We start from the raw sequence: 23,773 nt of genomic DNA, 5'->3' as shown, positions 1-23,773 counted from the left end.
TTACTGGAATTGGTCACTTTGTGAGCTAGGAAGGGGTGGAAGAGAGTGAGACACCAGTGAATTATCTCAGTGCCAACTAGTGCAATGACTATCATGAAGCATTTCTGAAAGGTTATTGCTTACTTTTTGAAATCTGAAGATTATTCTTATAACATTTCTTATTTTTGCTTAAAAAGAGGAGTTTTTCATACACCATCGTATTTTTGAACTCTGTGCAACAAGTTATTAGTTCTACCTGAGATAAGCAGCCAGAAATACTCCTTGGTTTGGGAGTATGAAGAGGAATGTCAGGAAAAAGTGTCTTTCCAGTTATGAAGGTGGCAGTTTTAGAGAAGGTTGATCTTCAGATGATTCACTGATTGAGAATTATGAAACTTGTAACAACAGAAGTGTGGAGAGGTTTGGAAAAGTTTTTGCTCATTTCAACATTTTAATTGAAAATTAGAGGTATATTGTTTATATAATAAATGTATCTTAACTAAATCTTATAGTAATATTTTATAGTTTCACTGCACACTCTTTTCTGCTGAGTTGGGTTTTTTTAATTGTAAGGTTTATGGTTATACTACTGCCTTGATTCCATAAGAAGTGGTTTTAATGATGTCTAAAAATTGTTCATATTTATCATGAATAGTTAATCAGAATAATGAAGCAGTATGAACATGTTATCTCAGTGTTGTTACTTTTCAACACTTGACTTGCTCTTTCTGTGGGTAGAATACACTCACCCTTATCTTAATTTCCCAAATCCATGATACCCAGAAATAAGGTCAAGAAAAATAATTAGTAGTAGTTAAATGTCAGTCAAATGTGTTAGAAACTTGAAAGATTTCTGAATTACTGTGACCAGTCTGGATCACACTGGATCTAACCCAGTGTTAGAATAGTGCAAACTTGATTTATTAAAAAATCTTGTCAAAGGCAACCCAATTTTTTTTTCCAATAGACTTCAGTAATTTTTCAAGTGCTAGTCACCAATTCTTCTTGTATTCAGTTAAGCATATGTTTATTCTCTTTTTTGCACCCACTTGATTTGGAAAGTGCCATTTGAATTTTTTATCAAACATGCAAAATTGACAATTATGTGCTAAAAGAGTAAAAAAACTTTGGGCAGATAATTTAGGCATTTTCTTCAGGTTGATACTGCATATAAAGCTCTACTATCATTGGAGAAGAAAATATTAAATTATATTTTATGTGGTTTTTTAGTTGTCTGAAGCAGATGAAGCAGCTTTGAAGGAGCCAATCATTAGGAGGTTCGAGGAGGAAGGAAACCCTTATTACTCCAGCGCAAGGTAACACACAAATAACTATTCTGAAGCTTAATTGTAATCATGGGACTTGACTTCTAATTCTTGGTATTAAAGAACAGCAGAACAGAGCAATTAGAAGCAAAGATTGTCTGTCTTATCTTGCCTTGTCTGTCTTATCTTTGGGATCTGGTACCATGAACTGTTTCAGAAGACAGCATGCACTTGAAGGAAGTATCTCTGGTTCTGTAAGAAATTCTGTGGTAGCATGGAATTTCTATGTTACATGTTTTATTCTGGATGAGTTTTATATCATTCTCCCCAGTGGAGTACCTGGTCACCTTTCTAAAGCTTGTTGAACAGTATAATGAGCGGCTGCATGAGTATTAGGAGGAATTCATTTTAATGGGGTCCTGCAAGAAGAGGAAGCCAGTGGAAAAGGAGGTAGCAGTTTCAAGAGGACCTGAAGCCATTGGCAAATTTCAGGTCATAGTCATTTGTATTGGATGATAGCAGTGATGGTGTAGGGCTTTAGCTGATGGGTGCTGCATACTCATGTTTGCTGGGAAGTCCATTGCAGCATTTCATGCTCAGGCTGATGCGATATTAGTAAATGACCAAGAACTAGTATGGCTAATGAAACAGGGTGGCATCCTGAAGTAATCCAGATACATCTGGAAAGTAGCCTGGGGGGCTTTTTTGGCCTTTGATAGTTATTCTGCGTTATTTTCATCCTGTCAGTGCTAATCTTCCTGCAAATATTTCTTCTGCTTGTGGTATCTAAAAGCTAATTTTCCACAGGCTCTCAGCTGCTAATGATGGTAGAGGGTAGCATATTTCAGTGACCTGTATGTCAGCTGTGAAAGCTGCAGAGCTGGCAGTGAACAACCCAGGAGACTCATGGAATATGTAGAGAACAAGTTCCTGGTGCAGGTATGAGGCAAGCCAGCCAGGGGTGTGGCATTCCTGGGCCTGGCACTCACGGTGCAGAGGGGCTCACTGAAGAGGTTTAGCTGGAAGTAGTGGGCACAGCCTGGTTAAGTTCAGGATCTCAATGAATATGAGGCAGCAAAGAGAAACTCCAGACCCTAAAATTTGGAAGAGTGAATTTCCAGATGTTTAAAGGGTTAGTGGATGAGATTGCCTCATAAGGTCCTTAAGGACAGAGGGGCTGATTAGAGCTGGAAATTCTTTAAGCACACTTTTCTTAGAGTACAAGAGCTCTTTATTCCTGTGTGTAGGAAATTGAGCATGGCAGAGTGGCAACTGGCATGGCTGACCAAGGATTTTCTCCTCAAATTGAAGTGTAAGAAGGAAGTGTACACACTGTAGAAGCAGGGGCAGTAACCTGGGAAGAGCTCCTTCTTCATGATCAGAAATAAGATACTAAATGACTGTTAACTTTTACTCTTTTGTGTAGGGATAGCGGAATACACTTAACTAAGATATTTATACCTGAGAAATCAACATTAATTTTAATGTTTCATCAAATAAATACCTTTATCAAGCTTGATCTTCTATGGGTAGTAAGAGAAATGGCACAAAAATTTTTAACAGCTGACCTTTAACAGTTGACTTTGTGCTCTAAGGCAAGAAGGAAAAATTAAAAACTATGTATCATTTTTTATAACGGGATTTTAAGGAGAAGAATATTCCACTTATATAATAACATTTAAAAATGAGTCAAACTGTCTGTATTTAAAATTAATCCCTACCCCAGAGAAGATGAATAATGTGGTTTTTTTACATTTGCTTTTTTTTATATGTTCACTGGAAACAGTCAGACTCTTTTACTCATGATTTATTTAACATTCAATATATTAGATATATTAGCAATACAAAACCTTATCCTCTCCCAAAAACCAACAGATGATTGTCAGTATTTACAACAGCAAGTTGCCAATCTGTAAGTAAGCAGTTTTACATGTAAAGTTAAGAGTAACATTAAAAAAAATCACATTTTGAATTTTTAATAATGTCTGATTTTTAGACATGAAAGTTGAATGTTTAATGTCAGCTTTGTGCTCTCTGATGTCAACAACATTTACCAGTTTATGTTTTCAGAATATCTGTCCATTTTGTGAAGTTAAGTTGTTAGTCACCCCAGCAAATAGCTTAAATTTGCCCAGCCCAGATGTTAGAAAGTGCTTTTAGTGCTAAGTGATGTGTCGTTTTTTTGAAAAGCAGGGTAGTTATGTGCTTCTTACTGTTTTCCTTTGGAAAGGAAATGTGACGTGCACAGATGTGAGTTGGCTGAGAGCTAGCGTGGGTCTGGATTGCATGTGGTTGGGTTTGTGTGATGCTGCATTCAAGATAATAAGCCCAGCTGAGACATGAAGTCAAATGTCAGATCTGAAATCCCACTGAGGCTTACCTGGCTATAAGCAATGAAGGTAAAATGCCTCTTTTCACAAACGAGTGCTTTTGACAACAGTGTGTGAGTGGTTCTGGTCAAAGCAGTTCTGGCTGGTTTCTCTCACTTTTCAGTTCAAGTAGGTACAGTCTGCATTGTCTAGGAGCTTTTAATTGCTCTCTCTTGTAGAGTTAATTGGGTATTTCAGTGGATGTACTCATGTTTCCTGCCCTTTCATGCTTTGCATTAACTAATTCCTAAGCAAGACCTCGGATCAATAGTTCAGAAGTTTTCATTACTGTGGAGTAGGATGTCCAAGCAGAAACAATGAGATGAAGTGGATTACAATGTTCGCAGCAAGTGTGCTGTGGGGGAAGGATGTACCACTCACCTTGCACCTTGGAGACAACCCTTTCCAATCAGCCAGCATCAGCAGCTGCTTATTAGCAAGCATTTGCTGTAATTCAGGAAGAAGTAACCCGTCCTTTGCAGCCCATTCCTGTTGGGCTCCAAGTATGGTAAAAACCCCGCTGATTGTCTACCAAATGTCAGGGTACTGTAATTGAAACAGAACCCAGACAGCCTTTGTTTTGTAAGAGCCTTCCACCAACGAGGTCAACAAGGAAACTCTAACAAACACCTTTGCATTTCTGAGAGAACAAAAAATGATAAATGGGCACAAAGATTGTTGTCTGTATTGTTGCTTGTGTGCAGCTGATTTGGAGGCTCCCTCATGCTGTCCTCCTGCCTAATGTCTGCCTTGCCCTTAATAGCCATTGGGATTGATGTGACCCTTCCACTTGACTTCATTAGGCTTTGAATCAAGCTTTTAGCAGTAATAAGGAGAGAGAAGGAAAATGACCTGATGATCTTAACAGACAAGAAAATATCCCTGTTTATTCTGTTCATATTGTTCTGCTTATAAGTGATAACTTGCTATACATACAGGATGTCAATACTGTGCCCTGCAGTTGTATTTTCTAATCAGACTTTAACTAATTTTTTGATTAAAACCTTTCACAATGAGCAGTCTTAATTAATGGCAGTCATTAGGCAGCACCCTTTTTAATGAGTTATATTAATCTGCTCACAGGTTTCTTAAAAGATTTCAATGGTTTGCATCTTAACAAATTGCACAAGCATTTTACTTTAGGCAACTTCATTTCTTTTACTCAGACTATCTCAGTTACAGATATTTTATGAGTGTAGTGTGACTCATGTTCCTGCAATGGGGTTTTAATAGATAGTTTAATTATTAATGTTACATCCCAGTAGAGAATGCAGTTTTCTTTAAACAAAGAGAAGCAGAAGCCAGGGGTGACCATATGAAAGCAGCTTGACTTCCATGCAAACATAAAATTTCTGCAGTTGTCAATGTAAGTTAATTGTGTTGTTACAAAAAAAGGAAAAATAAAAAACAACCCAAATCTGCCATTGAAATGTGCTTCATGTTTGGCTGTTTATTACAGCAGTAATCACTATGAAGTTGTGTCTTGCAAGGTACTGCACTAAATTGGTGACTCCTTTGGAGTCAGTTCTTCTCTGCCCTTTCCAGGCCCTGAGCAGGTGTGTTGAATATTTTAAGTATTATGAATGCCCTCATTCTGTTTCAATGTGTTTCATAAATAAGAAAGTTAATTGCAGGTATTTATTAGAAAAAAAAAAGTTCATATAGAGAGCAAACAAAGCTGTAGCAGTCAAAAAACCAAACTTTGCTTAAAAATAGAAATTAATATATTTAAGATTGTTCATAAATTTGGGGTTTTTTTTCATAGTCTTAAGAAAACAGAAAGTTGGGATTGATTTGACCTCACAGAACCGCTTAATTTTTACTATTAAGGAGGATTTTCTCCTTTTCTTTGTTAGATTAATCTGACTATATTCGCCATAACTAAATCAAAATATAAATACAAGGTGAAGAAAAAACAAAGCACATGCATTAAACTTTGGTAAGGCGCACACTATGAAGTTGAAAGTATACAAAAATACTGTCTTGGCCATTCTGTCAGGCTAGGTTAAATCAAGAGCTATAACCATTGTCTTGAGAAAAATCAAGAAAATTCAAAGAGCTCTTAAGTAAGTATCTGTAAAACCAAGTTACACTTTTCTTTGGGTATTTTGAACAAAAAAAAAATCTTCCAATTGCTTTTACTTTTGTATGGTAAGAAGCACTTCCTCTAAGTTTTTTCAGTTGAGTATTGCCCAAATACATCAACACAATTAAAGTAACTAATTAAAATTTAGTTACTGGAATTACTAATTAAAATTTAGTTACTACTTAAAATTTAAAAATACAGTTAGGAAAGAAGTTACTCACAGGAGTCAGACAGCAGGAGCTTAGACCATGCAATTTATCGGCGTTGTGATACAGACAGCTCTTTTGTCATCTGAAACAGAGTTTCCTGTTAGTACAGTTCCATGCAGGTACAAGTGTGGCTGTTAGAATATTGCAGTGCTTGGGTTACTAGCCCACTAGAAGGGAGGTACTAACTGAGAATCCTAAAATGAGAAGAAGTTAGGTAGTGCTATAGTTTTCTTATCTTTTATTTTGGGTCTATAGCGGTGGGGGGGAGGGGACTTTTGCCATGCCATAAGTTTTTCTCCTTTTAGGAAAGGAAAATTTGAGGAAATTCTTTACTGCGAGGGTGGTGAGGCACTGGCACAGGTTGTCCAGAGGAGCAGTCCTTTGCCCCATCCCTGGAAATGTTCAGTGCCAGGTTGGATGGAGCTCTGAACAACCTGGTCTAGTGGAAGGTGTCCTTGCCCATGGTGGGGGGATTAGAACTAGATGGCCTTTAAGGTCCCTTCCAGCCCAAACCATTCTATGATTCTATCATCTTCTAAGAATTCATTCTCTGATTGTTGGGACCGGGCAGCCAGGTCACTGAGTGCCACAACTGGTGTAGTAAAGAATTCTTAAATGAAAATTTGGTTTTCTCTCCCAAAAAAGAAAGAGTCTGATTTTGCCCAGCTAGCAGCAGTCTTCTCTTCTCCAAACCCTTTCTTCTTCTCTACTTCAATTTTACTCTTGTGCCCCATTTAGTTTAAAAGTCTACTGCTTGGGAACCTGGACTGTGATAAGATCTATTTATAGTAGTAGAGTATTCTTTCTGAGCTGGGTATCCTTTTTCTTCTCTAACTTTGGAAACATGCTCCTAGAGCTGAGCCTGAACCCTCGTGCCTGGTCTCATTAAAGGTGTCTTCTTCTGCAATTCCATTTTGTGCATCATGGGATAGATACACCTTGTAAAATGAAAAGCATATATTGTCGGTCTCAGTATATTTATTTGATTTGATCAATATTAGTTCCACAGCAAATGACAAAATAAAGCAAATATGGAAAACACTCACGTGTCTGCTGCTGCCTTGAGTTTATCAGCATGTATTTATGTACAGTCTGCAGTCCTCTTGGGGGTGAAGTTGGCATTTTTAGGATTGAAAGAAGAATGCAAAATATCTTGTTTCCTGTCTAATAGGTTTTGCCAAAAATTATCTCCAAACAATATAAAATTTGCAGATGGAACTTCAGTTCGAAGGGAAAGGCTGTGTCTTTTGGTAGAGTCACTCTTGGCTCCCTGTTCATGAGTGCTTTTTGTATTTTAAATTTTCCACAAAGAATTAAGCATTAGCCAACACTGAAGTAAGTTCACAAAGAATGCAAAATAAGTCTCTCTAGGGAAAGTTGGGATGGAGGAGGAGCATCCCTCTCTTAACCAAAGATGCATGTGTTCTGCAGATGCTGGTTAAACTATGTGTTTGTTTAAGTGAGACTGGGTTTCAGTGGGCAGTATGGTATCTTGTTTAAATATCTTGCTGGGGAAATTACAATATTTACAGTTTCATTTCAACATGGATTTTAATTCAGGTAGGATGGAGCTGTCATTGAGAATTGATGCCACTAAGACCCTAGTTTTTGGACAATATCAAAGAAACTATTTAAAGTGTTGGTGATTTTGGGGACCTGGGAATTTGACAATTGCTCGTTTATAATTTAATTGCCTTCAGTCTTTGGTTAAAGAAGGTAGTATCTTCCAGTTGTTTAGAAATTAACTTAATGGTAAAAAAATTGTATTGGGTCTTGCTGAGGTGGAGTTCATTTTTCCACAGCAGCCCTCATAGTGCTGTGCTTTGCATTAGTAGCTGGAAGGGTAATGACAGCACAGCAGTGCCTTGCTGAGCAGTGCTGGCACAGCACCAGCCTCTCTCTCCAACATTTCCCCCCCATCAGTATTCTGGGGAGGGGAAGATCCTGGGAGGGGACACATCTAGGCCCGCTGACACAAATAAATCAAAGGGATATTCCGTAGCATATGACTTCAGCTCCGTTCCAAAAGCTAAGGAGAGGAGGAAGATGAAACATTGGTTATTTACAGAGTTTGCTTTTCCAAGCAAGTGCCATATGTACTGAAGCCCTGCTTCCTAGGAAGTGACTGGACATTGCTCGCAGATGGGAAGTAGAGAATAAAGTTGTTAATGTTTTTTTTCTCTTGGTGCGGATGCAAACTTTCACTTATGCTTTAGTAAACTGTCTTATCTCAACCTATTGTTTTCCATCTTATTTTCTGTCCTCTGTCCAGCTGGGAAGGGGGAGAGATAGAGTGGCCCCATGGGCACCTGGAATCCAACAAAAGTCAACACACCACAGAAATTCCAAAAATACTTGACTTTTTTTTCTGTTTTTTTATTGATGAAAGAATAAACACTTGTATCATCCTTATATGGCAGTTGAATTAACGGGAATAATGTAAATAATTATGTTATATAATCCTTGAAGTGCAAGCATTCTTAATAGAATTAGATAGGTCACTGACAGATGGTCATTCTCCACATGAACATTAACAAGCAAAGAGGGCTTTTTTTCTTGAAGGAGATGATTAAGTATGAAGAATCTATTTAAAATATGTAGGTCTGACATTCTTCACTTACCTAAAATGTAAACATTGTTCTAGAAGACAAATTCCATGGAGTAATACACACCAGTCTATTGCATTGATGAACAGCGTGAATTGACTCCATTAAGTATAATTTAGCTCTTTACTCCTCTTTCTTTTTCTGAAGCATTTTAAATTTCATGGATTTGAAAGTATGCCAGTTGTATATGTTGATTTCCTTTAATTGTTTAAAGTCTTGGTTTGTTATGTTTTTGTCTTTTCTCTAGATTATGGGATGATGGAATTATTGATCCAGCTGACACAAGACTGGTTTTGGGCCTCAGTCTCAGCGCAGCACTAAATGCACCCACAAAGAAGACAGAATTTGGAGTTTTCAGAATGTAAACTTAAACATGTGATCATCAGAATTACCTCTGTATATTTTATTTGGGGCTGGACAGCATAGTAGCTACAATATTGTGGTGATTAAAGATAAAGATTTGTAAGATGCTATTTTAAATGAAATTTTCATCATTATTTTCACTGACTGTAATTATCACACAGTGCTTCAGTTTTTTGATAGTTATTTGGGATTAGTCATTTAAGTGCTTATATAACTGCATTGCATGAATAAATTGCAAATTCTATCATTGTTCTTCATGTTACATGAAACTATTGATACTATCTCTTATATAAATAAATCTACAAAAATAAGCTACATATTTGGTGCTTATCAGCTCTTGTGTTTCTTTTAATTCTTTTTCATGTGTCTCCTATAAATGCAAAGTCCAACAAAGAAAAACCCATGTTTGCTAATAAATAATTCTCGTGAAAAGGAAGTGCTGTAAGGGCAGCCAGAGATTTCGACACAGCATGAAATTTTAGATTTCGTGCATTTGTTGTCATCTTGTTCTGTCTCTGGCTTTCATCCAAAAAGCATTGCTTTTCTGTGTGGTTCCCTGAAGTCAAAACAACTACTGAACCTGAGGGATGCATAATGTTTTCTGGAAGAAATGGTAGGTGTGCGCTGGTATCTATGAAATCAGCAGGTTGCTGAGAGCATGTGTGAGGACAGGGACTGGCTACAAAAGCATTTAAACATCTTGGCATGTGGTCCTTCTGGTAATTTTGGTTTCACAAAGACAGAATGTTCTCTCCACAACAATCAATGCTTCGCTCAAAGCATTGAGCCTGAAATCCACTGACTTGAGGAGTTCTGCGATGCTGGAGTGCTTTCTGACTATTCTGGTTTATTTAGGGTAGCTTGTTGGAGTGTAAAGTTTTGCAAGAACTCAGTGTCTGTCATTTAATTTGTTTTCTTCAGAAACATTGCACCTTGAAGAAATTACATACTGTTCTAGCTGGGAGGTGATTTCATTTTATCTAGCTTTGCTCTACAGGTGCCCGGATAGCCATTGCCAGAAACATCCTTAACTGAGAGTCAAACCCAAGAAGAGCCAGTACATGGAATAGAGGTCCTCTCCTGGAGGAGAGGGCTGGCCTGTGGGGAGAGGAAAGACTGCTAAGAGGAGTGATCACCCGGGGTAAGGTACTAGCTGTAATCTTCCTAGGCTTGTGTGGAAAGGAATTTTCCTTGGATCCAGGAGGAGGATGGAAGGTCTGCTATCTACCAGCCTTTCCAGCTGGGTCTCAGACAGATTCAAACAAATAAAATTAAATAATTCCGTGTAATTGGGATCTTCAGTGTAGGATACAGACAAGGTAGACAGCCTAGCATGTGTTGAGCTGTGTGATCTCTGGCACACTTGCCAAAAATTGCACTAAAAGAGCAATTTTCCCTCTCTTTTTACTGAGATGAAATGTATCCAAAGCCTGGTGTGTTCTGCACCACTAGAAAGATTACTTCTGTGCGTCTGCATTCTCATGCTTACTCTTAGTAAATTAAATAAATGTTTAACAGGGAATAATAGTTTAAAGTACTGCCAACTAGACACAGAGCTGTGCTTTTTTGTGACTTGTCTCACTACACACATTTGTGAACATGTCTGGCATAGACACAAGATTTCTTGATCCTGAATGTAAAGTGAAATTATTTATAGTTAGTAGGCTTCTGGCATGCATTTAAAAATACCCCACTTTCAAATACAATTTATGAAATATGTAAATACATACATACATATATATATATATAAGCACAAGGAGAAAAAGAGTTCCAGACCCTGAAATGCTGTTCGTAGCTTTCAGTAAGAAGAAATGGACTGTATTTTCTCCTACTCCAGTTGATAATCAGTTCTGGCACTTGACTTTCTGTTCTTAATTATGGGGGTCAGTTTTACCTGTCACTTCCAAAGCCATGAGGACTACTGCCTGTTTCTGCTAAGAAAACTGATCTGTTCTGAATAATATTTTAATTTTGAATACATTCTTTCAATTACACTGGTAATTAAATCATGCCAAGTTGGAGACAATAACAGATAATCCTGGATACAGGTGACAGAAGCAGGTATGTTTGGAAAGATGCTTCTGAGAATGGTAACTCCCTGTTGCTTGTTACATTTGAAAAGACAGTTCTTTACACTTGTCAAAATTTTTTCCTCTGAATATGTATGCAAGAAAAGTCAAAACACATGTCTAATTCAATAAGAGTGTTCTGCCTTAATAATACTTAGCTTTGGAAACATGTTAAGCAAATGGAATTAATCATCACAGGTTTAGTATCCTATCAGCATGGTCTGGTTTGCGGTTGCTACCGAGCAGGATCTTCAGTGCAGAACAGTTCAGAGAGCCACTAGTGGTTATCACTCCTCCACTACACAGCTATTTTGGAAAAGCTTTTGCATGTTACTGTGCTGCATTCTGTATGGGGCACTGACTGCCTGCAGTGCCCCTTGTTTTTGATGTTCTGACTGCTGAGATGATCTCTTGCGGCCCAGAGGTTTCCTGAAAAACATTGTTTTTTGTGGAGTCAGCAGGAGTGAGGAGTTGCACCCCATGCTTGTACTACATTTGATGATGTTGGTAGATCTATTCATGCTGTCTCAAAATAATCACCCACAGCTCTCACATTTTGTCTGCCACCAGGACTCTCATGCTTTTGCAGTAGCAGCTACTTTTTAGGTTTAACATGGATGCCATTACAACAGTAATTTTCAGTTTTCATTGGCACTGTGCTACCAGTAGGATCTCTTTTGGAGTGAAAGGAAATTTTAAATAAACCTAGATTAAAGGTAGCTGCCACTGTAAAGGTATAATAATTGTGCTGGCAGAGGCAATGTAAAAGCTGTGGGTGACCATTTCAAGACTTTCCCTACTTGTCTCTGGTACATGTAACATCTTCACTGTGTATTGAAGCAGCTCACAACCACTAATCTGTTTCCTTACTGGAAAGGGTGGTACTTGGGATGACACTGATTTTTCAGATGGAGGTTGAGGAACAGGAGAAATAGCTGTGTTATATCAAGCACAAAAACTGTGATGGAACACCACACCAGATGCTCAAGACTTCTGGAGACCTTTTCTTCTATCTAGTCTTGCCTTGGGCATAGCTGTTCTGAGCTATGTGCCTCCCTCCAGCCCCTGAGAAGAGGGGAGACCAAGAGGTTACCTACTTCTGTTTCTCCATCATAGACATAGTCTCTTTAAGAGGTTAACACTTAACTGCAAGGAGTTTAAAAGTGTCCATACTGTGACCTTGAGGGTGTTTTCAAACACCTCTACAGAAGGAAATGGGAATGAGGTGGGCTAAGCTTCTTTTCATGACACAAGGGACTGTTGCAGTAACCAAGGGTTTCCTTCTCATATTACCTGGGCTGAGGTGGTGAATTCAGGATGGATCGTAAAAATGTACCCATTGCCACTTTCCTTTTTATTTTCATGGCAGCTAGGAAGGTGCTGGGAACCTGGGAGCTACAATTTGTTCTTTAATCAAAATTGGTGGAAATTTGTTCAACAAACATCAAGGTAAAGCCTCTGGAACACAATCATTACAAGCCTCCTTCCAGGGCTGAAATGAGATGTGGACAGTGCACGGCCTCTGCAATAGCTCTGCCTGCAGAAATGGAGAAGCCACTGGGGACCTGTTCCCACTGCTCTTCCCCCCGTGTGGGGTTACTTTATTGGGGAGTTTGTAGCCTCATTGTTTGTGTGGGCATTGGTATATGTACTGTTGTTCTGAGAACCCATCTTTTATTTAAGTGGCTTTTTTCCAATCTATTACTCATCAAGATGAATTGCTATCTCCTGCTGAAATAGATGTCTTTCAAGTATGCCTCTGGACTCTTATTACTTCAACAGTGACTCTGATTTATCTTAGATTTTCCTCACTGTTCAAGGCTTCAGTGAAAAAAAAATGTCTTGATTCAAAAAAAAAAGTGATGGTATATTATTTTTTTAACTGTGGTTTATAAATTAGGGCAATTTAACAAGGCAGTTATAAAAGCCTGCTGCTTTTCTGCAAAGCCTTAAAGCATCCACTTAAAGCCAGATGTCCATTTTTGTGTCTCTGATTCAGTAGAGCTCTTGTTCAAATGCTTGACACTAATCTCTACAGTCTAGTACTCCTAAAATCCGTCCAACTCTATGTCTATGCTAAGCCAAAACTAGAACACACATAAATGCCTCAGAATCGCTCACCAGCATCAACATAAACCTCCATTACTTTCCCACTTTTAGAAGTACACTGAATTAATTGATCATGATGGAAGAGTGTGATTATGAAAAGTATGTGTGACTTTCAAAATTATCCATTTGATGTACAGATGCTAATGCACATTGGTAGAGTTCTGTTTGTACCTTGTGTGCAATAGCATTTGCAGGGAGAAAGTAAGCTTTGAGAAAATTGAATTAGTACTTTAGTACAACAGAACCGTCCATCCCCAAGGTCTGATCACATTTCATGTGGATTACCCAGAGCTAAGTGCTTAAGTGCCAGAGGCTCCCCTCATTCCATAGCCAGCTGTCTTAGGACTGGTTACAGATGCTGTTGGAAAGAACCTACCTTTTTGTAATTGTAAACTGTGGTTTTCTGGTTTTGTATCTCGACCTTTTCCTCTGACACTCTGGTAGCCTCTGATGCTCTTATTTAATAGTCAGATATCCTGCTGATGTTAATTCTGTTGATTTTTTATCCCCTGGTGCTGGAGACGAAGTGTACAAAAATGGCTAAATGAGGAACAAGGGACACTGATGTCTGCAGAGACAGTTTGATACAGACAGTAACAGGCACAGAAACTTGTATAGTTCTGGGGGTGTCTGTAGCCAGACAGACAAAATGACTTTTGGAAATAGAAACTTGTAATTGCCTCCACATTCAACAATAATTTTACTGGAGTAGCTAACATTAAATTCAGCTTTTTACTGGAAGTGTAAGTTGGAAAGAAAACAGTGATGTTTTCTGAGCATCTCTGGTGTGTTCAACACTTCATGAGTAATCCTCATACTATAAAACATGGTTTGAATTTTTGGTCAGGCTTCACAGATGCTGCTTTTAAAGTTGAATAGGCCATATATTTGCCTCTGTATGAAGTGCTACATTTTTCATAGCTTGGGATATTTCTCTGTTCTAAGAAACTTTGTTTTGGCATACCCATCATTTTCAGTATTGCATGTGGTTGTGGTTTTGCTCCAGCCTGGGAACAAAGCCTGGACTTTGCTATGAGTGGTTTACTACCAGCCTGACATCAGAAATCTTAACCTTCCCTGTGGCTAAATGAAACTGGAGGATCCATGCAGACAGACAGAGGATCGCTACTCTGACCAGCAATTACAAGTGAGACCTTTGCTGGATGTGATGATCAATAGGAGTGTGTGGGAGGAGGTAACAGCAAGAGGTGAACATGCAGCACTGGAGGCAAGCAATGTGCTAGAGAGATCAGAACCTCAAACAAAATGCTGCTGTTGAAAATTACTTGTTGAACCACACTCCTTTTGTTCCCTTGAAAAAATGCCCATCTGCTTGGAAAAATACATGCCTGGACCCGTTTAATTTTTCTTTAAACAACCTTGTATGTGTGCTCACATTGCATTGCCTTTTCAAGCTGTTACTAGCTCCCCTTCCTAGCTTCCCTACAAATGACCAACTGTTAAGGGTTTGTTAACAAGCTGGGAGAGTTTTGTAAACAAGGTTTTCCAGTTTCCTCCTTCTCCAGATGATCCTCCCTTCACCTAAGGAGACACAGCCCAGTTCCTGCTGCTGTTGACTTGTAGGCAAGAACATCCTTGTAGCCACTTCAGAGCCATGAGCTTGAAGTGAAACCTCCTCATAGGCAGACCCAGCTTGTTGCCTCCTTGTCCCAGCAACCAGGTGGCCAAATGTCTCATGCCAGCAAACTGCTGCTCAGTGACCCTGTTTTACCCCAGCCTTGGCCCAGAGGAGGCTGGAGGAAGGCTGAGCACTGACTGCCCTTCATCTTGCATGCTGTGCTTGGCATACCACTGCTTTTCTTAATGGGAAGAGCTGCCCCTGCCACTACCATGGCCGTGAGGCTGGGCAGGTTTGACCTGCCAATGATATTTTTAGTGAGAATGTTCATGGACACGAGGCCACTGGGCTGGTAGAACCAAACGTCAGTGGGAAGGTCTGACTGACACGTGTTTACTGATGCTATGTGTCCTTTTGGTGGCTGCACTTTTTCTTTCAGCGTGTATAACACTTCCCAAGAACTTGCTCAGTGGTATGATATTTGACCCCCAGCACCATTCACAGTTCTGTGTGATGTATTAGCAGTTACTTTTATCCTGGGCCTTTTGATGCTGCTTCTTACCTTGCTCTCAGTGGCCCTGAGCCCTGCTTGTCCTTATTCAAGCATTCACATCCTCATCAGCTTGTTGCTTATCACCACTATCTACCACCCCCCATTCCCCCCACTCCTTTAGGCTAATCCTCCCTTCCTTCTAGCACATTGTGATTCTTCCTTCCTTCTAGCACATTGTGTTTTTCTTTAGCCCACGGCGTACTTACCCTCCCTCCTGTCAGATCCCTGTGCTGACTTCCAAGCCTAGTCTCCCCAGTCTACAAGCCCAACTTCAGCTTTCATCTCTGTGTGTCTAACGTCCACCCTCTTCCTCAACTATCCCAGCCAGCCCCCAGGACCGAGGGAATAGTTTCCCACTCTGCTCACAGCCCTCGACTGGGATCGAGCACAGGGAGCGCGGGCAGGGTGCGGCTGGGCTGGCCGGTTCCCCCCGCTCAGAGACGGATCCGCTGTTTGGCCCGAGGGCAGGGGCGCTCTGGGGCGGCCGGGAGGTGGGGGCGCGGAGCCCAGCCGCGAGCGCGGCCCCCGGGGCGCTGACGCACGGCGGGGCGGGCACGGCGCTATAAAGGCGGCGGCGGCGGCGGCGGGGCGGCAGCACCATGGAGAGCTGCCGGGCGCTGGCGCTGTGCGCCGTGGCGGCCGCGCTGCTGCTGAGCGCCCGCGGACACGGAGCGGCCCCGCCGCGCCGCGCCCGCGACCTGGGACCGCCCGGCGGCGGCGGCGCCTCCCGGGAGAAGGAGCTGGTGCGGCGGGAGCCGGGGCGGGCGGGGGGCGCCGGCGGGCGGGCGCGGTCTGACGGCGGCTCTGTGGTCTCTCGGCAGATCGAGGCGCTGCAGGAGGTGCTGGAGAAGCTCAAGAGCAAGAGGGGACCGCACTACGAGAAGAAGTTCGGGCAGGTGCCCATGGTGGGTGTCCCGGCGGGACCGGGAAGGCAATAAAAAAGAAGGGGAAGGGGGCAGAGCAGAACGTTGCGGGAAATGACGGGAAGGGACAGAATGGGGAAGGGATAGAATGGGGACGGAATAGGGACGGGAGGGGACGGGACGGGACGGGACGGGACGGGACGGGAAGGGAAGGGAAGGGAAGGGAAGGGAAGGGAAGGGAAGGGAAGGGAAGGGAAGGGAAGGGAAGGGAAGGGAAGGGAAGGGAAGGGAAGGGAAGGGAAGGGAAGGGAAGGGAAGGGAAGGGAAGGGAAGGGAAGGGAAGGGAAGGGAAGGGAAGGGAAGGGAAGGGAAGGGAAGGGAAGGGAAGGGAAGGGAAGGGAAGGGAAGGGAAGGGAAGGGAAGGGAAGGGAAGGGAAGGGAAGGGAAGGGAAGGGAAGGGAAGGGAAGGGAAGGGAAGGGACTTGGTCTAGACGGGACGGGACGACACGGGAGAGATGGGACTAGGCTAGACGGCACGGCACGGACGGGACAGAGCTGGGCGGCCGCTGCTGGCGGTCCCTCTCACGGCCGGCCGCTGCCCGCAGTGCGACGCCGGGGAGCAGTGCGCCGTGAGGAAGGGGGCTCGCATCGGGAAGCTCTGCGACTGCCCCCGGGGGACGTCGTGCAATTCCTTCCTCCTCAAGTGCCTGTAAGCTGAGGAGTCCCGGGACAAGCCGCCGCGGGGGCAGGCACTGACGTCTGGCCGCCCCGACGTGCCGGCGACTCCCGCAGCTCCTCCGCCCGAGAAACGCGGCGAGAAGTCCCCGCGTTGCCCGTGTAACGCCGTCCGTGACATCCGACATCCGTGGAGCTGTTTTCTTTCTCTCCCCCGCCCCACCCCGTCCTCTCCCTCCTCTCCTCCCCCGCTTGTTTTTTGTCCGTCCAGGAAAACCCCGGGCTGTGCCTTGGGAGCAGAGGCGCCGGTCCCGGGAGCTGCAGTGCCGTCCCAGTGCAGACCCGAGCCGTGCCGAGCCGTGCCGAGCCGTGCCGGGAAGCCGTTCTGGCCCCGTGCCATGCCCCGGGCTGCTCGGCTCCTTCCTCGGGCGGAAAAATTCCACCCACTGCCGGCTGGAGGAGCCGGGGCCAGGGACGCCCCTGAGGTGGCTGGGGGTAGCGGGGGCAGGCGGGATGCGGGTGTGCCCAAAGCACTCCGGGCCCCTCTCTCGCCTCCCCGCTGAGAGGACCCAGTTCGGCACACCCCAGAGCAAGCAGCCTGCAGCCCTCGGCGGGGTTCACCCGCACCGCTGGGCTCAGGCCAAATCCAGCTGCGCTCACCCTGTTGTGCTGTAGAAAGCCCGGCATGAGACACTGATGGCGTGCAGGGGGTCCGGCACTAGCCCGGCTGGGGTGGGGCTGGGGGGATATCGGTTGCTTTACCAGGGCCACCACGGAGAGAAAGCTGTCTGGATTCGTTGCAAACTACCTGGGGATATCCTACTCATGTTTCTACAATGAACTGATGTACATAAATATGTCTGTCCTCCACAGGTACACTGTGTCTTTCAGCAAACTCATAACGTGTTTTAATCCTTTGTTTGTCTCTATTAATAAAGTCAGTGTTCTGATGACTCTATTTCGGGTGTTTTAATTCGCACATGGGAATACCTAGCACTCAGAGGAAGAGGCTAAGGGTATGTCCAAAACTAAACATCTGTTATTGTGTGCTTTAGCCAGGCTATCAGCCAGGTCAGGACAGGACTAGAAACCAAGGTTCATGTGTTCTGGTGCTGTTCAGATGATGTCTGCTTCCACCCCACAGGAACCCAGAGGGACTGTGACAAATACAGAGGCTTAGGACCTCAGGTTTTCCTTTGGGAGAGGACAGGGCATATGCCGGCTGCAGGGACCTGTCTGGGGAGGCAGTGTGTGGGACGCAGCTACCATGAGCTGGATCACCTATGTTACTTTGTGTTAGATTACAGTAAATGATGGATGCCGGAAGGAATTTCTTGCCTCTCCTTTGTCACAATTCATCTGTGGGTGTCTTTGTGAGAATCAGCTCTTAATTCTACCAGCATGGAGATGAGGGACTGCATGGGCCAAAGCGGACACCAGGGAAAGACATACAGGGGAATTTCATATTTCATGCTGAAAAGAGCACAAATATAGGTGAGAAACCCAGAGTTTTGTGAGGAAAAGGCTTCTGCTGTAAGGCATCTGCTTTATTTCTAAAATGTAAGAGCGCATAAACAATTCTGACTGAAACAGGTACAGAGTAGCTGACTTCAAAAAGAGGTTATTATTTTTCGGGACTGGATTGAGCTCTTCTTAGCCCAGAGAAGGAAAAAATAAAGGACATCTGAAAACACCCAGAGTGTGAAGGCTGTTTTAACAGGTGGGGCCACAAGACTGAGGTCTGCCATTCATGGGCAAGGGAGTACCGGCCTGGGGGACTGTGTATGTGAGGGACTCAGGAGGGGAGGGTTACTTTAAAGCAGTAGCCATGGTGCACTTGGTAGGAACACTGTTCAGGGAGAACTTGACAAAGAGAAATGGGTATGTTTTGACCACGGCAAGAACAGTCAGGAGTGGCAGCCAGCTCTGCCTGCAGCCTCTGGGGGAGGTGTGTGATTGTGCATTTGCAGGGCTGGAGCCAAGTGCCAGCTTTTGTAAACTTGTAACTGCTTGTGGATGTTTTTTATGGTGTTTCCCAGAGATATTATAGGAGTCCTTAATTTCTCAATGAATAATGAAATAATTCTTGTAGCATCTCTGGTTCCCATACAATGAATAACAAGGACTTATATTTCAGTGTTTTTTATACTCTGGCTGTTTTATGGTTCTGTCAGTATTTATTGTGGTACAGAGCACTGCTAGTGAGTGTCCATACAATTACATCTTTTAAATCCAGGTTTTTACTTATAGTAGCTAACAGAGTGGGGTTTTTGTGTATAACTTGTACTTAAAATCCAGGATGTAAGCTAAGCCACCCTGCTTCACTCCTTGGCACCGATTTCTGGATGCATTTAGTTTTCCCATACAGGATAATTTTTCCATGCTTCCCTCATCTGAAACATCCCCTTTTGCTGCCTTATATGGTACAATGTTATTACTTCAGGATCATTCAGAGGTAAAACTAGATTATTAAGGGCTTTATTAATCAATGGCTGTGTCCAGCCCCAAGTATCACAAGCATCTCAATGAACAGCTTGTGTAGATTGACTACATGTAGGATTTATTGAAGGTGTATTTACACAGAACTGGACTGAAACATGAAATATTGGACTAAAATATATCAAGAAATATTCATCTTATATATTGATTTTATAGTTCTTGTTTTGACAGATTATAGTGCTCAAAATGATAAATGAGGCTTACCTAAAGATCAAAATCATAAATCTAAAACCTAACTTAAGTAATCAGGATTCTGGGATTGCTTTCATGATACTGACATTATGACAATACTCTCTGCAATATTGTATGCACTAACCTGAGGGCTCTTATCTTGATTATAGATGACCATTTACATGACATTACAGATACTTCTATTGTAGAGATTTAAAAAAATAGGTCAAGAGAGAAACTTGTGCTGTAGGAGTCAGGACAGATTTGGCAATTGTGTATTTTTCACTCAAAATCAATTACATTAAATTACACATTTTTAAAAAATTTAAAATATCTTCCGATTTCACCTGAGTAGTGTTTCCAAGGTGGGCCCTGCATACAACCTGCCCAAAAGAAGAAGCACAGATTTTGAGGGTTCATCTTGGATTTAGACACCAGAGGGGATTGCAAGGAAGTCTAGATTCAATAAATGTGGTTCAGAATTATTGTGTTTACTGAGTATGAAGTAGAAAAACCCAGCTGCTTCAAGCCCTATTGTATTAGAAGTCAACCACAGTAAATCTGCTTGCCTCCTGCCAACTCCATCTGAAGAACAAATTTTTCTTTTTGACTGAATCTTCCAGCTAGAAAAAGTTGTGAAAACTGCTCCTGACAGGCTGATTGTCAGGTTATCTCTTTCTGTGTGGTGGGCAGTTTCAGATGGTCCCACAGCCCAGGGGATCTGTGCTGTGTGCCTGGGGGACTCACCAGCTTCAGAGGCTTCTGGCAGCTCCCAAGGATAATGCTGGCTAAAACATTACCCCTGTTTTCAGCTACTCTGCACATGAAGACTGAAACATAGAGAGTCATCATGAACAAGTCTAGAAAAAAGTGTTAATTCAAGGGAGTGTTATATATATAACTGCTAGCTGAAATAAATAAAAATTAAATACAGCACTAGAAATCAAGGAATCCATGCAGAAACCCCATCTGTGTCAGTAGTCAAACCCCAGTGAAGAACTAGTTGAACATCAAGCAGCTGGACAAAGAGGCCCAGCCAGTCTGTCCAGTTTGTCTCTTTTCCTTGCCATCTGTGGGCTTTCCCCATGTCACACCTACGAGCATAGTGTGATCCTCCTTCTTCTAGAGTAAACCTCTTCCCAGAGACCACCTGGTCAAAACCCAAAGACAATCAGCTTACATTATTTATCTGCAGCCAAGTCTTCCTCAGAAGGCTCTACATAATTCTCAGGCTTGGTGTTCCTGGTGGAGGCAGGCACTGCTCTTCTTTAATCAGCATTTGGAAAATATATGCCAAAGGGTGGCAGTCCCTGGGGTAACAGATTACACAAGTACTGAGAGGAAAACTGAGGTTCGCATCAGAAGTCACAGAGTTTGGAGATAACATTGCATGGATAAAATGTATTTCACATATAGTGGACAAATCCTATGACATTTTCTCCTGAGGTGGATTTTGCTGCTTCTCACATTCTGGGGTGTTTTCTTGTTGTCTTGGTAGGTTTGCTTTGTTTCCCCCTCCTTCCCCACCCCATTTCTTCCAGTACCTCATTCTCTGAGTTAGCAGAGAAAATAGTTACAGACTAATCAACACTGATTGATAGAATATGTGGATGTCTTCAAGCATTCTACTTTTTTGCAACTTGTATAGAAGTACATTATATTGCGTCCAGCCAGGTGTTCTTCCTTGTAAGGTTTCAGTTTAACAAAAGTAGTGGAGACTTTATGCCTTTCTGCTGGTGGTGGATCCACCACAGATTGGAGCTGGGCAAAAATGAAACCAGCAGAAGAACAAGAGGTGGCAGTGTTGTAATGGAATGACATTCTCAGCATGCCGCTGTCTCTGGTCTAAATGAGTGTGGTAGCTTAACAGCAACGAATAGGGTTTTGGGGAATGGATTTTGAAAATTTTTTTTTCTTTTTACAGTAGAGCAATCTGGAACACACAGCCATACCTTGCCGGTCTAGAGAATCTGTGGCCCCTTACAGCTCCCAGCAAGTCACCCTTCAGATTTAGGTCTCTAGGAGATGTAACAACCCCTGCTGGGAAGGAAGGCTGCACAAAAAGAGACTCAGGAACCTGAGCAGCCTTCCTTCACACCCCCCTGCCCCAGTCCCTCATCCCGTCTGTGTGAGCCCTTTTTCAGCTCAGGTCTGGGCCTTCAGATTTTGGCAAGATTGTGCAGAAGGTGTATGGGACCTGCCTGGAGCTCTTCCACACAGTCTGTCTGCAGTAGCAGCCATAATGAGATTGGAAATGAAAACATAAATACTGATTAAGCTTTCAAGGATGGCTCTTTTAATTCCTCCCAAGTATATGACAAATACTCTTTTGTATGTGGTAATTGACTTGATTGCAACTTGGAGATCCTGCCTGTTTTGCCTGGGAGGCAGAATGTATTCTCACTTGCAGGCACTACTGTAACAGAACGACCATGACCACACAGGAGCCAAACTTTGTCCCAGAAGTAATTCCCATCTTCCAGTCCCCTGTGATTGTAGGATTCTACAGGATTCACAGAAGGGATTATACCAATAATCTAAAGAATTGGCTTGCAAAGAACAAGCTAGTGGGTTCCAGCTATGAACCACAAATTACATTTCAGGGTCTGGCACAGAGAGAGTGGATGGTGGTGAGGGCTCACTTCCATGCCTGGGAAGACAGATAAAACCTCTTGTAAGCAGTGCTAAAGCACACAGAGAACAGGGAGATAATTTGAAACACCCAGCACAGCTTCACCAAGGACAACTCCTGCCTGGCCAACCCAGTGGCCTTCTGTGGTGGAGTGACAATAGAAGAGCCACAGATACCTATCTGGACTTCTGTAAGGCCTTCAACACAGTCCCCCATCACATCCTCCTCTCTAAAATGGAGAGAGATGGATTGGATGGGCGGACTGCTTGGTGGATGAGGAGATGGTCACATTGAGAGGGTAGTAGTCAACTGCCCAATGTCCAGATGGGCATCAGTGGAAAGCAGTATCCCTCAGTGGTCTGTATTGGGATCAGTTCTGTTAAATATCTTCAGCAATGACACAGAGAGTGGCATTAAGTGCAAGTTTGCAGATGACATCAAGCTGAGTGGTGCAGCTGACGTTCCTGAAGGGCAGGATGCTGTCCAGAGGGACCTGGACAAGCTCAAGATGGGGCCCACAGGAATCCCATGAGGTTTAACAAGGCCAAGTTCAAGGTGCTGCACCTGGGTCAGGACAACCCCCAGTGCCAGCACAGGCTGGGGATGAACAGATGGAGAGCAGCCCTGAGAGAAGAACTTGGGGTGCTGTGGGTGACAGGCTGGACATGACCCAGCCATGGGCACTCCCAGCCCAGAAAGCCAAACGTGTCCTGGGCTGCATCCAAAGCAGCGTGGGCAGCAGGGGAGGGAGGGGATTCTGCCCCTCTGCTCTGCTCTGCTGAGAGCCCACCTGGAACCTGCACCCAGCTCTGGGGTCCCAGCACAGGGACCTGTAGGAGTAGGTTCTGAGGATGGCTATGGAAATGATCAGAGGGATGGAAAACCTCATTTGTAAGTAAAGATTGAGATAGCTGGGGTTGTTCAGGGAACAGAAGACTACAGAAAGATCTTATTGCAGTCTTTCAGTACTCACAGGGGGCTTATAATAAAGATGGGCACTGCTCTTGGCAAGGCCTGCTGTAATATGACAGAGGGCAGTGGTTTTAAACTGAGACGGTAAATTTAAGTTGGATACAAGGAAGTAATTTTATTATGAGGGTGGCAAAAAAAAATGGCACAGATATTCTGGAGATGTAGTAGGTGCCACAGTCTGGAAATACTCAAGCTCAGGTTGGACAGAGCTCTGAGCAACCTGAACTAGTTGAAGATGTCCCTGCTCGTTGCAGGGATGTATTGGCCTCCCACGGTCCCTTCCACCCCAAAGGATTGATTCCATGACTGTATAAAAAAGACAACATACCCTACCATTCTTCACAATAGACTTATTAACTCTAGTTCGTGGTTACACTAGATGTGCTGATTTTCTCCCTTATGGAGCTGGAGTTCCAGTAGGTCCGTTTGAACTGATCTGGTTAAAGCACATTTCCCCTGACTAACCTCCAGACTATTTAGAATTCATTAATGACACACAATTTCCAGGTGCTGCAGCATATGCCACAGCATCTGTCGCAGTTGAGACAGCCATGATACACAGAGTATCACCATGCAATCTCAGAGCACTTTAAGCATCTGCCCTTCTTGTTCTTCAGCCCAGCCTTTTACACCCCTCGTGTTGATGCATTGCCCCTGTGTGCCCTCTTCCCTTTGGTGTTGGTCGGTGCCCCTGGGCACTCCAGACTCACTGCTGTCAGTGCTGCTCACCTGCTGCTCACAGCTCTGCCCACTGGGGATGAGGCTCAGCCGCAT

General features: G+C 43.1%; 2 protein-coding genes across 2 annotated transcripts in view; both read left to right on the top strand.

Moving 5' to 3' along the window:
* MCCC2 (methylcrotonyl-CoA carboxylase subunit 2) overlaps positions 1–9,194 on the top strand; it is a 37,482-nt gene extending 28,288 nt beyond the window's left edge. The window contains exons 16-17 of the mRNA XM_064403238.1: positions 1,210–1,295; positions 8,762–9,194. Of these exons, the coding sequence (XP_064259308.1) occupies positions 1,210–1,295; positions 8,762–8,879 (204 nt within the window). The 3' untranslated portion in view covers positions 8,880–9,194. The remainder of the gene's footprint in view (positions 1–1,209; positions 1,296–8,761) is intronic.
* Positions 9,195–15,743: 6,549 nt separating this feature from the next.
* Positions 15,744–17,677, top strand: CARTPT (CART prepropeptide). Its single transcript, XM_064403784.1, has 3 exons — positions 15,744–15,930; positions 16,009–16,092; positions 16,656–17,677. Exons 1-3 carry the CDS (start codon positions 15,787–15,789, stop codon positions 16,761–16,763), a joined length of 336 nt encoding a protein of 111 aa, XP_064259854.1. The 5' UTR covers positions 15,744–15,786; the 3' UTR covers positions 16,764–17,677.
* The last annotated feature ends 6,096 nt before the right edge of the window (positions 17,678–23,773 follow it).

This window comes from Passer domesticus, chromosome Z (genome assembly GCF_036417665.1).
Source record: "Passer domesticus isolate bPasDom1 chromosome Z, bPasDom1.hap1, whole genome shotgun sequence".
In the NCBI taxonomy this organism is placed as follows: domain Eukaryota; kingdom Metazoa; phylum Chordata; class Aves; order Passeriformes; family Passeridae; genus Passer; species Passer domesticus.
Note: the sequence above shows the minus strand (reverse complement) of the source record. Positions and strands in the feature narration are given on the sequence as shown.